The sequence below is a fragment of the Lepidochelys kempii genome, chromosome 2, assembly GCF_965140265.1.
Source record: "Lepidochelys kempii isolate rLepKem1 chromosome 2, rLepKem1.hap2, whole genome shotgun sequence".
NCBI classification, from domain to species: domain Eukaryota; kingdom Metazoa; phylum Chordata; order Testudines; family Cheloniidae; genus Lepidochelys; species Lepidochelys kempii.
Window position 1 is genome coordinate 76786760 of NC_133257.1, and position 15185 is coordinate 76801944.

At 43.1% G+C, this 15185-nt stretch overlaps 1 protein-coding gene across 1 annotated transcript in view; it reads right to left on the reverse strand.

The window, feature by feature from the left end:
- LOC140906747 (E3 ubiquitin-protein ligase RNF138-like) overlaps positions 1 to 15185 on the reverse strand; it is a 67630-nt gene that overhangs the window by 12233 nt on the left and 40212 nt on the right. The window contains exons 12-15 of the mRNA XM_073331306.1: positions 12380 to 12497; positions 6263 to 6441; positions 3302 to 3520; positions 1171 to 1323 (exon numbers count right to left, since the gene is read on the reverse strand). Coding sequence (XP_073187407.1) covers positions 1171 to 1323; positions 3302 to 3520; positions 6263 to 6441; positions 12380 to 12497 — 669 coding nt within the window. The remainder of the gene's footprint in view (positions 1 to 1170; positions 1324 to 3301; positions 3521 to 6262; positions 6442 to 12379; positions 12498 to 15185) is intronic.

Sequence of the window (15185 nt, forward strand, 5' to 3'; positions counted from 1 at the left end):
ACCACCCTCCACCTAGGAGGTGCTGCCAGAGGGGTGTGTGTGCCAGTCGCTTTGGGAGCCACACTGCCTGAGGTAAGCCCCACCCCCTACACCCTAACCCTCTGCCCCAGCCCAGAGCCTGCACTCTGCACCCAAACTTCCTTCCAGAGCCCGACCCCCCACCCCTCCTGCACCCAAAGCCCCTGCCCCAGCCCAGAGCCTGCACCCAAACTTCCTCCCAGAGCCCGCCCCCCCACCTCAACCCCCTGCCCCAGCCCAAACCCCGCACCCAGCACCCAAATTCCCTCCCAAAGCCCAACCCCGAACCTCCTCCTTCATCCAAACCCCCTGCCCCAATCAAGATAGCTCGCTTTATTTTCATTTACTTCCCATTGCTTATAATATAGGAGGAGGATGAAGAAAAAAAGAATGAAAAACTGGGGGGAGATGAGAGAATGTTCTTTTTCTTTGCTGGGTCCTGAGGGGGGTCCCCGAAAATGAAGCTGTGCACAGGGCCCCACTAACTCTAAATCCACCACTGACAGGACTGCAAGGGACCTCCTGATCTCTGAGTCTAGTCCCCTGCTATCTCAGGCAACCCCATCATAGAATCCCATTAATAAACTATCAAGCTCTATCTTGAAACTAGTCAAGTTGTTTGTCCCAATGTCTCCTTTCCAGATGGCCCATTATTTGCTTGCACATACTGCCTGGAGTTTTGGCTGACGCTGTTGAACCAAAACTCATGATGTTTGTTTTGGCAGGCTCAAAACAATCAGTTTGTATTCCCAATGAACTGTTTTCCCAGCCCAAATAATATATATTCTCAAATCCCAACCCTTTCCAAAATTACTACTGAACAGTTAATCACAAACAAGAATTTATGGTTATAGCAGAAATATTTTTCATCTCTCTGAACTACCATGGTTTGTAAATCTTTTTTTAAGTCAGTTAATACATCTTGTGTAGTTCTCTTGTTTTATTATTATACCAAAGGCCAGAAAGCAGAGGAAAGAGATTAGAACTTTCAACCTACAGCAAATATCTACAGCAAAAATGGCATGTGTCCCTGATAATTTTATGCTGCTTGGTTAAAAATTTATCCTCAGGTGCCCTCTGAAGAAGATCAAAGTCACAATTCTGCCATAGCAGAAAACATTTTCAAAAGAGATAAGAATTCCTTTACATTACCTTTGCAGTCTCCCATATTGGTATGATCAGTATGTGGGCCGGCAGGTACCTGAGACACACGCTGCCAGTCACTGTTATCTTCTGAACTTTGAATCATGCCGCACACATTTTCAAGTTCAAAACTGCATGTGTCCATAAAGCTTAGTGAGGAGGCTGCAAGATACAAAAGGAAGAAAGTGGTACATCTGAATTCTAGTCTTCCAAAGCTGGTGTAAGAGAGAATACTAAGACATTAGGCTCCTATGGAATCCTATGCATCCACCAATCCCATCAAAGTCAACATGAGTTGCGTGTTTAGCACTTCACATGATTGGGCCTTTAATTACCTGCGACAGACTGGAATGGGATTGACAAATGCAAAGTTTGGGTTCTTTTTCAGCAATCGTGAACATCAAGTGACACCATCGCACCTGAGAGATCCATTAATCATCTTCTGCATCTCTAAGTGTTGTATTGATATTGTGCAATAGACAGTTGTTTATAAAAATGATAGCCCAGATCCTCCAGTTCTTACTCAATCAAAATGACGATAGACTCTCCTTCCCCTTCAGATCTCCGTCGCCTCCAGTTATCCCAGGCATGGCCACCGGTTTTACCAAAATTTCCCTGACGACTTGGTTAGACTACTAATTTTGGAATATCAGTTGAATGTAACACTGAAGACCAGTAAAGAGGACATGATTTAGCTGGAATTTTTTAAACACAAAAACCTGTTTGCATTTGAAACCTATGGTTACATCAGCCCGTGGAAATTTTGAACATTTTGTCTGTCTCATATAAAAATAAACTAAAACCATACTGAGTGAATGCACAACACGTAGTTTAATAATAAATATTAAGCAGACTGTAAGGGAAAGTACAGGCCAGATTTAGGTCTCTGTCTAAGCTAGGAGAGAGACTGGTTGAAATCCTGACCCCGATGAAATCAATAGCAGAACACACATTGACTTCAATAGGCCTATGATTTCTCCCATTGAGTGGATGTGACTGGAGGTAAGGATAAGAGATATAGAATGGGACATGTGTAGTGAGGAAATAATAAAATGTGCGGAAAAGACAAAGAAAGTGGTTGTATACAATTTACAAAAGGGGGAACAGTCAGAGTTGCAAGAGATAAGGGGAGGACCCAACTATGACCCCAATTCAACAAAGCATGTAAGGACACCCTTAATTTTAAGCACATATGTACATCCCACTGAGCTCAAGTGCTTCATGTGCCTAAAGTTATGCATGTGTTTACGTGTGTTGCTGAACTGGGGCCTAAGCAAGCAAAGAGATTTTTACTAGGATCTTGTAGAATTTGAATGTTCATACTTATTGTAAAATGTTTTTTGAAACCATAATTGTTTTTATAAACATAATGTCTATTGATGCATGATTTGCTTGTTGTGGTGGTGAGGTTACCAAAAAAGTTATGATCTGCATGCCAGTGTATACCTATCTGAACTGGTTTAGCCAATCACAATTACAGATTTTTAATCCCCTTTGATAATGGAACCATATACTATAATTCTCCCTCCCTTGTTTTCATTCATCTTCTTGAATTACATGGCCTATGTGCAGAGGAACTGGTCTCACACTATTACCATACTGCATATAGACTGGATTTAGAAGGGATTTTAAAAAAAACAAACACATTTTCTTCAGAGAAACACCCCACAGTGTAATTTGATGACACACACCCTATATCTCCCAAATTGTGAGAGGTAAGGGTGCAGCCAGTGCAGATATAATAGAGACAGCAGAGATGTCAATTTTTCTATAGTGTCTACTGCAACTGCTGGGGAATCAAAAACTTTGTACAGCAAAGCATGTCTTAAAACAAGCACCCAAGGGATGAATACAAATCAGCTGCCTAGTAAAGGTGTTCTTTAACTAAAGGTCAAATAAAATTGCAGAGGGAGCTTTGCATTGCCTCTGCACAGCAGGACTCCCAGAGGAGTGGTCTGTTATTTCTAGCTGTCTTAATTGCACTGATATTTCTGGTGCTCTTAACATATCCATTTTTCTAAACCGTTGGCTTCTCTTTTACTTGTGCTAGGTGAGTCCCATATGGGTAAATTTTTCTTGATTTCTTCCATATAATGAACAGAAAGTGCAACAATGATTCAAGAGAACTTGAAAAACTTACTGCAGTTGTATAGGCGATTTAGCTTCTGGAGATCATAATCACTGAAATCCATTCGTTGCCCAATCACATCCATGAATTCTGGTATGTTAGTTACTATGGTTGGTTCAGTTCCATTCATGAACGACGTTTTACTATAGTGCATCACAGAAGTGTAATCATAAGGAACGTTCAGGGCACTTGATGTTTTATCATCGTATGTATTGAAATTGTGTTCTTTACCTAATGAAGAAAAAGAAGGGAGAGGTAATTGATCAATCAGGCTACAAAAGTTACCTAAAATGCATATGTGTACAGTCTGCTTTTACATTAAAAAAACCTGTGTAATTTAAGAGTTCTAGGACTGAGTCATAGTTTTTTAAGGGCAAAAGGGAGCACTATGATTATGACTATGACTAAATAGTCTGCCCTGCTGCATAAGACTGCCCATAGAATTTTACCGCACGCTTCCTGCATCAAACCCATAACTTCTCGTTAAACTATAGCATATCTTTTGGACCTCCAGTCTTGATTTCAAGACTTCAGGTTAGGAAGACTCCACTACATTCCTAGGTAAGTTGTTTATTTATTATCATTTAAAAAAAAACAACTTATTTCTGGCCTGAAATGTTTGTAGCTTCAGCTTCTGACCATTGAAACTTTTGACTTTGGATGGTTTAATATAAAACTTTTTGATGCAACTCCCAGTTTGTATGTTGCACCAATAGCATACACCAGGTTGTCTGTTCTGTTTTCAGTTTGCCTGGTGTGAACACATGGTGGTAATTTGCTGTGAACTGAGGAAATAGCATTCTTGGGGTAGAGATAGGCCATGGTGCTTTGCTTCACAGCAGGGCAGGAACTGGGTACATTGTTGCAGGCATGACTGGGGCTGGCTCTTCACCTGGCTGGCATCAAGGTTCTAGATCCTCAAAAGATCCTGGCTTCCAGGGGACAGCTCCTCTCTAGCATAGGCGCCAACTCCGTGAGTGCTCCAGGACTGCAGGGCCCCTGGGAAAAAAAATAGTGGGTGCTCAGCACCCACCGGCAGCCCTGCCAATCAGCTCCTCCCCCCCTAGATACGAGACACTGGAGAGCAGACGTGCCAACTTTCTGAGTTTCCCGGGGGATGCTCGACACCCGCTCTGCCCCAGGCCTATTCCAGTTGTCAACATCCTTTTGGAAGTGTGGACGCCAGAACTGGACACAGTATTCATGTAACTGTCTCAGTACTGCTCTATGCAATGGTAATAATGCCACCCTATTTCTGATTGATGTACCCTTATGTTTCGTGCCTGGTTATTTCACTTACCAGTACATAATCTAATAAACCAGGGGTGGCCGAACTGTGGCTCCGGAGCCACATGCGGCTCTTCAGAGGTTAATATGCAGCTCCTTGTATAGGCACCGACTCCGGGGCTGGAGCTACAGACGCCAACTTTCCAATGTGCCGGGGGGTGCTCACTGCTCAACCCCTGGCCCTGCCCCCACTCCATCCCTTCCCATGCCCTCCCCTGAGCCTGCAGTGCCCTCGCTCCTCCCCCCACCCCTGAGCCTCCTCCATGCCATGAAACAGCTGATCGGGAGGGGGAGGGGCTGATCGGTGGGGCTGCTGGTGGGTGGGAGGCGCTGGGAGCGGGGGGAGAGGGTGAGCTCATGGGAGGCTGCTGACGTATTACTGTGGCTCTTTGGCAATGTACATTGGTAAATTCTGGCTCCTTCTCAGGCTCAGGTTGGCCACCCCTGTAATAAACCATTTAGAGCAACCCTCAGTTAACCCTCAGAACATGTCCCTATACATATTTTCTAGACTTTTTTTAAAAAAATCATCTGTTTGAAGCGAAGTTTTTAAACTGTAAAAATGTTTTTAAATTATTTTATTAGTCTAAAAAAAGAGCATCCATGTTCTAGCTTTGTGGAAACATATGCAGTGTTGTTGTGACTGTGTTGGAGCCAGGATATTCGAGAGATAAGGTGAATGAGATATTATCTTTTATTGGACTAACTTCTGTCTCTCTCACCAACAGAGGATGGTCCAATAAAAGATACTACCTCACCTACTTTGTCTCTGGAAATATATTAGCATTTAAAAAATGTTAACAGCAGTGTTACCTGCTGATAAAGCATCAGCAAAAAAGAATTAAATACCAATCCAAAAACCAGATGCAGTTTAAATTAAGTCATTCTCTGCAATATATTCTGCAGCTTCTGGCTGATCATCCGTAAATAAAATGTATTTGATCTAATAATTATGTCTTTCGGTGTTGGATTTTGTAGGTGTTCTTGAGTTAGGAAGGAATGGAGTTCATATTCAATACCACAACCTTCATATTGCCTGACAAACACAGAAGATCACAATGAGCTGAAGAAATAGAGATCAATAAGATTCCTGAGACGGCCCCAGTTGTGGACCAAGCTTCTACCCCCCTTGCCTATAATAGTCCAAGATTGTTGAACTCCCCTGCTGCATGGCTCATATTTTTACCCAGGTGACTGTTTAAGGGGGTTGGAAACTTTAGTGGGAAAAGAGTCCCATAGGTTGGGTGGTATCCGTGGGTTGTAGTTTGCTGGGATTTTCCGTGGTTTGCTCCTGGTTTTGATTTGGTTGCACTGGGTTTTTGTTTGTTTTTTAAATAATGTCAAAAGCATCTAGAGAAGTGGGTGGCACCACTGTAAATTACAATAAATGAATCCAATTATTTTACTGTGCTCCAAAGTGCTCCCTTACTCTTGGTATTACACCTGGCAGACTGAGGCCCCAATCCTGCATTAAGGCCTCCGGGAAATGCCTTGATACAGATGATAATAAATATTGAGGTCTATGTCCCTTAACATTTACCTCTTTGGTGTGAGTATTGGTTAAAATAAGTAAATTGAGGTGAGGGAATCAAATTTTTAAAATCCTACTGTAGCTGAATGAGATGTTACACAGATTAGTCTTCTCCATTGCCTTAAGTGAAAAGAAAGCAAATGAAAATGGTTTACCAGACTGAATTCTGTCCCACATTATGGAGACATAATCACCCCGGTCGGATCGTGATTGCTCATGCCAGAATCCGAGTGCATGAAGGAACTCATGTTGAATAGTTGCAATCCTGTCGCAGTTGGCTCCAATTGAGAGTTGTTGCTTCCCTTCTTGGCGGTTCCCTACATAGGACCAGCAACTAATAATAAAATAAAATGCAGGACAGATCTGAGAAATACATAACTGATGTCCCCCAATAATATCTGTAATCAGTCTGCTCTGACAGATACAGTTTAAATGTAAGAGGTACAAAGGTTTATGAAATGATGTGTTTGCTACACAGAGAATGCATTTCTTTTTTTCTATAATTTATTCTGGTTTAATATATTTGGAGTTAGTTCTTCAGACTTGTCCCTTCCTCTAATATTCAGTTTAGTGGTTTTCACTGTGTCTGTCTGTCTGGAACTTGCTTTGTTTATATTGGTTTATTTCTTTAACAGGAAAATGTCACAATACTAATGACAGAAAGGGTTGATGGGATTTTCATTGATACTGCAAAAACCCCAGAAATGAGGAGCTACATAAAAATGAGTTGCTTGTGGAAGATGCTGGCATTGACAGCCCTGAAGAATGAAGCCATCTGTATGGCCTTAAAAATAGGGAGACAAGTTGAGTGAGGTAATATCTTTTATTAGATCAACTTCCCTTGGTGAGAGAGACAGACTTTTTGGTTCTGAAGGAACCCAAATATGAAATTGTAGAACTAATTGTGGTATGTAACCTAGCACTTAAATCAGCTTCTATACCAGATGACTAGAGGATAGATAGATGACTAGAGAATAATGCGACACCAATTTTTTAAAAAAGGCTTCGGAGGCACTCCTGGCAATTACAGGCCGGGAAGTCTATCTTCAGTAACAGGCAAATTGGTTGAAACTACAGAAAAGAACAGAATTGTGTTCAACACATTGTGTTCCACACAGCTTTTGTAAAGGGGAATCATGCATCGCCAATTTATTAGAATTATTTGAAGGAGTCAACAAACATGTGGACAAGGGTGATCCAGTGAATATCGTGTACTTGGACGGTCAGAAAGCCTTTGACAAAGTCCCTCACTGAAGGCTCTTTTGCAAACTAAACAGTCCTGGGATAAGAGGGTAGGTCCTCTCATGGATCAGTAATGGATTAAAGCATAGGAAACAAAAGGTCAGAATAAATGGTCAAATGGAGTTAGCATGCTACCTACCTCTCTCAGAATGGAGAGAGGTAGGTAGCATGTTTGCCAGGGATCTGTATTGGAACCAGTGCTGTTCAATGTATTCATAAATGATCTGGAAAAAAGGTGGAAACAGCAACATGGCAAAGTTTGCAGATGATACCAAATTACTTAATATAGTCCAAAGCTGACAGTGAAGAGTTACAAAGGAATCTCACAAAACTGGGTAACTGAGCAACAAAAGGCCAGATGAAATTCAATGTTGATAAATGCAACGTAATGCAAACTGGAAAACATAATCCCAACTACACATGCGAAATGATGGGGTCTACATTAGCTGTTACTGCTCAAGACAGAGATCTTGGAGTCATTGTGGATAGTTCTCTGAAAACATCCGATTAATGTGCAACCTCAGTCAAAAAAAGCAAACTATGTTGGGAACCACTAGGAAAGGGACAGCTAATAAGACTGAAAATATCACAGTGCCACAATATAAATTCATGATATGCCCACACCTTGAACACTACATGATGTTCTGGTCCCCCCATCTCAAAAATGTTGTTAGAAATGGAAAAGGTACAGAGAAGACCAACAAAAATGATTTGGGGTATGGAACAGCTTCCATAGGAGGAGAGATTAAAAAAACTGGGACTGTTCATCTTAGAAAAGAGAAGACGAAGGGGGGATATGATAGAGGTCTATAAAATCATGGATGGGGTGGAAAAAGTGAATAAGGAAGTGTTATTTACCCCTTCACATTACTCAAGAACCAGGGGTCACCCAATAAAATTAATAGGCAGCAGGTTTAAAACAAACAAACGGAAGTACTTCTTCATACAGCACACAATCTACCTGTGGAACTTGTCACCAGAGGATGTTGTGAAGGCCAAAACTATAATTGGGTTAAAAAAATAATTAGATACTTTCCTGGAGGATAAGTCCATCTTGACTAATTGACCCCTATGCTCTGGGTGTCCTTAAGCCTCTGATTGCCGGATACTGTGACTGGATGAGAGAGGATCGATCACTTGACAACTGGCCTGTTCTTTTCATTCCCTCCGGGGCACCTAGCATTGGCCACTGTTGAAAGGCAGGAGGCTGGGCTAGAGGGACCATTGGTCTGAGCCAGTATGGCCAGCCTTATGAGCTTACACAGAGCTGTTCTTCAGATCAGCAGGAGTCCAGCTTCCTGACAATGTGCCCCAACCTTTACCTAAAGAAAGCACATTTGTGGGTAAGCAGGTAGTTCCTCAATCATCGAGTTCTTGATCTCTGTTGTGATGTTGCTGAGAAGAGTGTGAATCATCACTTGTGATGTGGAGACATTGCCAGCGAAGAGGTTGTAAAGTCATATAATTTAGCTGCATTTTTTAAAGTTTATGACTACCAATAACTTTTACTGATAAGTTAGTCAAGATAAGGGTAATCAAACTAATTGTCGAAGCATATAAGGAAGGAATTTCTCCTTAAGCACAGCATTGCATAACTTAGCGATGAAGGCTAGATACATTACCAGACTAGATGGGCCAATGCTTTTGTCTGCTAGGGCAAGTTCTAATAGAGGTACAAAAAGGAATATAATGGCAATTGGATGTCTAACATAGTGAATGCCAGTGAAAATGGGGTAGGATCTGAGCCTAAAATAGGGAAAGAACAAGTAAAAAATGACTTAGACAAGTTAGATGTCTTCAAATCACCAGGGCCTGATGCAATACATCCTAGAATACTCAAGGATCTGACTGAGGAGATATCTGAGCCATTAGCAATTATCTTTGAAAAGTCATGGAAGATGGGAGACATTCCAGAAGACTGGAAAAGGGCAAATATAGTGCCCATCTATAAAAAGGGAAATAAGGACAACCCAGGGAATTGCAGACCAGTCAGCTTAACTTCTGTACCCAGAAAGATAATGGAGCAAATAATTAAGCAATCAATTTGCAAACACCTAGAAGATAATAAGGTGATAAATAACAGTCAGTATGGATTTGTCAAGAACCAATCATGTCAAACCAACCTGATAGCTTTCTTTGACAGCGTAACAAGCCTTGTGGATTGCGGGGAAACAGTAGATGTGGTATATCTTGACTTTAGTAAGGCTTTTGATACTGTCTCACATGACCTTTTCATAAACAAACTAGGGAAATACAACCTAGATGAAGCTACTATAAGGTGGGTGCATAACTGGTTGGAAAATCATTCCCAGAGAATACTTATCAGTGGTTCACAGTCATGCTGGAAGGGCATAACGAGTGGGGTCCCGTAGGGATCGGCTCTGGGTCCGGTTCTGTTCAATATCTTCATCAACGATTTAGATAATGGCACAGACAGTACACTTATAAAGTTTGCGGACGATACCAAGCTGGGAGGGGTGGCAGGTGCTTTGGAGGGTAGGATTAAAATTCAAAATGATCTGGACAAACTGGAGAAATGGTCTGAAGTAAATAGGATGAAATTCAATAAGGACAAAAGTACTCCACTTAGGAAGGAACAATCAGTTGCACACAAACAAAATGGGAAATGACTGTCTAGGAAGCAAGTACTGAGGAAAGGGATCAGGGGGTCATAGTGGATCACAAGCTAAATATGAATCAACAGTGTAATGCTGTTGCAAAAAAAGAAAACAACATTCTTGGATGTATTAGCAGGAGTATTGTAAGCAAGACACAAGAAGTAATTCTTCTGCTCTACTCTGCACTGATTAGGCCTCAACTGGAGTATTGTGTCCAGTTCTGGGTGACACATTTTAGGAAAGATCTGGACAAACTGGAGAAAGTCCAGAGAAGAGCAACAAAAATGATTAAAGGTCTAGAAAACATGACCTATGAGGGAAGATTGAAAATATTGGGTTTGTTTAGTTTGGAGAAGAGAAGACTGAGAGGGGACATGATAACAGTTTTCAAGTACATAAAAGGTTGTTACAAGAGAGGAGGGAGAAAAATTGTTCTTACCTCTGAGGATCGGAGAAGAAGCAATGGGCTTAAATTGCAGCAAGGGCGGTTTAGGTTGGATATTAGGAAAAATGTCCTAACTGTCAGAGTAGTTAAGCACTGGAATAAATTGCCTAGGGAGGTTGTGCAATCTCCATCATTGGGGATTTTTAAGAGCAGGTTGGACAAATACCTGTCAGGGATGATCTAGATAATACTTAGCCCTGCCATGAGTGCAGGGGAATGGATTAGATGACCTCTCGAGGTCCCTTCCAGTTCTAGGATTCTATGATAATGATGAGGTTTATTAAACACCATTGACTAAACCTTGCAATTCTTACTGTTGAAGTCAGTGGGAGTTCAGACGTCCAGGATTTAGCCCTATATGGTCTTTTTTGATCTGGCTGCTAAAACACTTGGATTTATGAGCATGGAAAATTCATAGGTCTAGGGCCATAGATTCATAGGTTAGGTTCAGCATTGCAATGGCTAACGTTCAGGCGTTCTGCCAGCCAGTGGAGTCCACAACCCTGAGTTAGGTGCCCAGGCTCCCAGTCCCTATAGAATGCATGAGGAAAATCAGGTGACAAAAATAGGATCCACCAAAGTCCAGCATGATACTGAGTGGGGAGCTGCCTAACCTAACAAGTAGAAAATGCAGAGGAGAAGAGCAGTTGGCCTAAGCCCCACTCCTCAAAACGAGGTGGACACCTAAAATAATACCTGTTCCACTTTGCATCAATAGTCATTACAACAGGGCCTGGAACTTGGACCTCACACATCCCAGGTGGGATGCGTTGTTCCAAGAATCATTATCATTGTGTCTCTGGCCCAATGCCTTAAGTATTTCACACAAAGTGGAAGAGATTCAACAGGAGAGACTGAGAGACAGGCATCCCTGAATACTTTATAGTGCAGTGGTTAGGGCAGCCACCTGTCGGGTGGGAGACCTGACTTCAAATTCCTGCTCCACATAGGTGGAAGTGGGACAGAGGTGGGATTTGAACCGGAATCTCCCCTCTCCTGGGTGCATGTGCTAATCATTGGGCTAAAAGTTACAAGGAGGTGGCATTACCACCACTAATAGTGTTTCATGTGAAGCCTGATCTATGAGGCATGCTCTCAATATGCCTACTGGAATGGGCCCCACAAGCAAGATAGATGGGGCAGTGCCTAGTTTGAAGATCTCGCTGGGGCAAGGATGTGAGCTGGGTGTCAGGACTGAAGTGGCTGTGTGCATGTCCAGTGGCTGAAATTTAGGTAACTACAGGGTTAGGTGGCAGCTGAGCAGGGGTTTTGAGGATCTATATTTTGGAGTTAAGTGCCTAAATCCCTTTGTGGCTTTAGCCCATAGCATTCAGATCACACTTGCACCTTGGTGGTTCACTATTAGTACACAGGTCTATAAAGTAAAATATTTATCATGGAAGAACAAATAGCCTGGGGCTGACTTTGTACCATTTTCCAGGCACAGGTGGGAGTCAAAACAAGCCTGCTATGTCACTATCCATATGTAATTCCCTTTATTATGGTCGGACAAATTTGCAGTCCTGCAGTCTAGGCTATGGCATTCCCATTGTGGGGAAATTTTTTTTTTTATAAGACAAATTTAGTAGGAGAACATGAGAATAGAACTTCATATGCCCACAGGCCAAACAAGAAAAAATGATTTGATCCAATAGCTTGATTTACCATGAAAGGTCCCATGTCTGTTAAGGATTCAGTTCTGTGCTCAGTTGCATCAGTACAACTTCCATTGGGTCCTAGAGCATTTGTTTGCAAACAAGTATAATAAGGGGAAAACTTAACCTTTATCCAGTTCATACCAGGTTTTGGGCTATTACAGTTTCCAGTGTGTAAAATCTGAGAAATGAATAGGTTGAGATAAGGAATTATATTCCGTTCCCAGTTTTTGGAGAATATCCTAATTAGTGCACATAAAAACTGGCCATATATCCAAATGGAATGAGAATTTGTCACGTTTTTCCTCTTACCCACTGCCCTTGAACACTGATATATAATTTTTTTCTCCTTCCCAAGGTTTGAAGTCAATACAGGTTTTTAGGCGATACCGTTCAAATGCTTTGAGGATAAGTCCTTTAGCATTCATTTCTGTAAGAGAAACAAATAGCATTGTTATCAATATAGGGCCAAATCCTAAGGTCCTTGCTGAGCTTTTTATAGACCTCACTCTGACAAACTACTATTAAAATCTTGGAGTTTTGACAGATTAAGGATTGAGCAAAAATTCAGTAAAGGCCTAAGAATCTAGACTGCTGGAAAACTGTATTCTACCTTTGTTTTATCTCAACATAATACAATATGTTTCATGGGCGATTTCAAAACAATTAAGGTGCATTGGCAGGGGGAGGGAGCAAGGCAAGGGAGTCAGCCTCTGAAACAATCAATGTGAATTGAGGGAGGGGGGACAGAGCAAGGCAAGGACATTTAACTGTTTCATGTACCAGCAGTGCTGCAAGTGGATATATCAGGCTGCAATTCTTTCTGGCTGTGTGCAGGTTGCTGCTCAGGTACCTGTACCTTTGCTGGAAAGGGGACAGGCAGAGGCTACAGCACAAGGCAGTCCCAAGGGAGCCCATGGACTGGAAGGGGACCCAAGACAGACAGTATTGCAGCAGGGCAAGGGGGCTCACAAGTATGGGGGCTGCTACTGTCCAGGGTGGTGTGTTTAATAACCCAAGGCATAACCCAGGGCAGCCTCATGGACTGAGGGAGGCAAATGACCAAAGGAAAGCATCCACGCATTCAGGGGGGCAGGCTGTGTGGATCAGTGGGGTAGTCAGCGAAGCTGTGCAGCAAATGCTCAGTGACTTTGTTTCTGAGGTTTTTTCCACAGCATTACAGCGCTTCAGAGGACACAAGGTCACCTAGAACCAGAATGTTCTCTTCCACCGAACACAAGGGATGGCGGTAATGCTGATCTCGGGGGTGAGTGTAATCTGAACCACACAGAGGTTGGGGGAATGGGTGGCAGAGGTGGTATCCAGCCTTCCAGCCTGGCAAGGGGTGGCACTTGCAGGGACCTTGCTCAACCAGTCATTCAGTGAGTTCACCTAAGGGGAATAGGAGTCAGCCTATTGGGGTATTAAATACTCTGGGCCCAGGAGTGGGAGGTCCAGAAGCCTGGGCAGACCCACCTAGGGGTGGCACCTTCAGTGTGGACACTGATGGTATTACACAGCTGCTGCAAGCTAATCTGAATTTACTACAGCAGCTTCAGGCAGTTAGATGTGAGGGGTCTGCACAGGGTGACAGGGCAGGCCCAGCATGGGCTCAAGTTTGGGCAGCAGGACAGGGAAGGGCACATGGGAACTCATCGGCCATCAGGACATGTAACCGCATGGGACAGAGTAGACACTCCCGGGGAGGGGGGGGGGTCTATGGGGGAGCAGGGCTCTGCAGAGCTCCCTCCATGCAGTCCTGAATACAATTATGCTGGGGTGGCTTACCCGATGGGAGTTCACCTACTCAGTACAACTAAATATAACATCCTGAGAGGCGAATTCGTGGATATAATATCCCTATGGCACAGGGAGGTGTTCACAGACAGTAAACATGGGCAAAGCAAGCAAAAGAGAGAACTGCCCAAGAGGCCAAGGGTGCCTAAAACATGGAAAAGTTGAAAGGCTACCTTCCTTATTTACATTATCCCTATTGCACAGGGAGGTGTTAACAAACAGTAAACATGGGCAAGACAAGCAAAAGAGCGAAGTGCCCAAGAGGCCAACAGTGCCTAGAACATGGAAAAAGTGGAAGGCTGCCTTCCTCATCTGGGCGGGTGTTACAGTACAGGCCTACCCAGACAGCAGCCCTGCGTTTGTTAAGTATACGGCTATAATCAGGCGGGCACACAATATGTTTGGGGGCATGTCATGAGCAGTTTCAATTAAGGGCAGCAAGACAAACTGGGATAAGGTGGCATCACACACTGTGGTTGCAGTGGATGACACCAAGGGCGCCAGGGGTTTGTTCATATCGCAACAAGCTCAGAAGGGGCCGCAGGCACGTAATAGTATTTGCTGGGCATTTAATAATGGTGGTTGTTTTCACAACCCCTGTAGATACAGGCATGTTTGCAAGACGACTACGGCTGGCAATTTTATTTTGACAAGGCTATGCCCATGGGCTCTTCAGTATCCCGTGCAGCTTTTGAGCATTTCAGTCCAATGGTGCACTGGGAAGGGGTGCAGTCAGCAGGAGTAAATTAAATAGTGCATTATTTGCATAATTTTTGTTTGGAGGGCGAGCCAGGTCACATGAGTGTTTTCACCTGTTGGACACATTTCAGGCCCTGGCTAAATAGTTGGGGGAACCCCTAGCGAAGGACAAAACAGAAGGCCCTTCCACTACATTAACCTACCTGGGCATTGAGCTGAACTTTGCTTGCAGGGTTGTTGCCCCAGGGCGGGCATTTTGTGCCAGGCTGGCAGCAGCAATGGCCAGCATAGCCAGGCTACACCATTACATACGAGTCACTACAGAGTCACTACAGAGATGAAAGAAGACTTGTGGGTGTGGGAAAGTTTTCTAAGTCAATTTAATGGGGTATCATTGTGGAGGGACAAATGGGTATTAATATGGGGATTAATTTGGGGATTGGAGCTAATATAAGGGTGTGCTTCTGGTGTGACAACATGGCAGTGGTACAGGTTATCAATCACCAAACTTCCAGATCACACAGGGTTGTGAAGTTGGTAAGGGCATTTGTTCTCCAATGCTTACCCTTCAACATCTGTTTTTTCTTCCAAGCACATGCCGGGCATGGATAATGGCATAGCA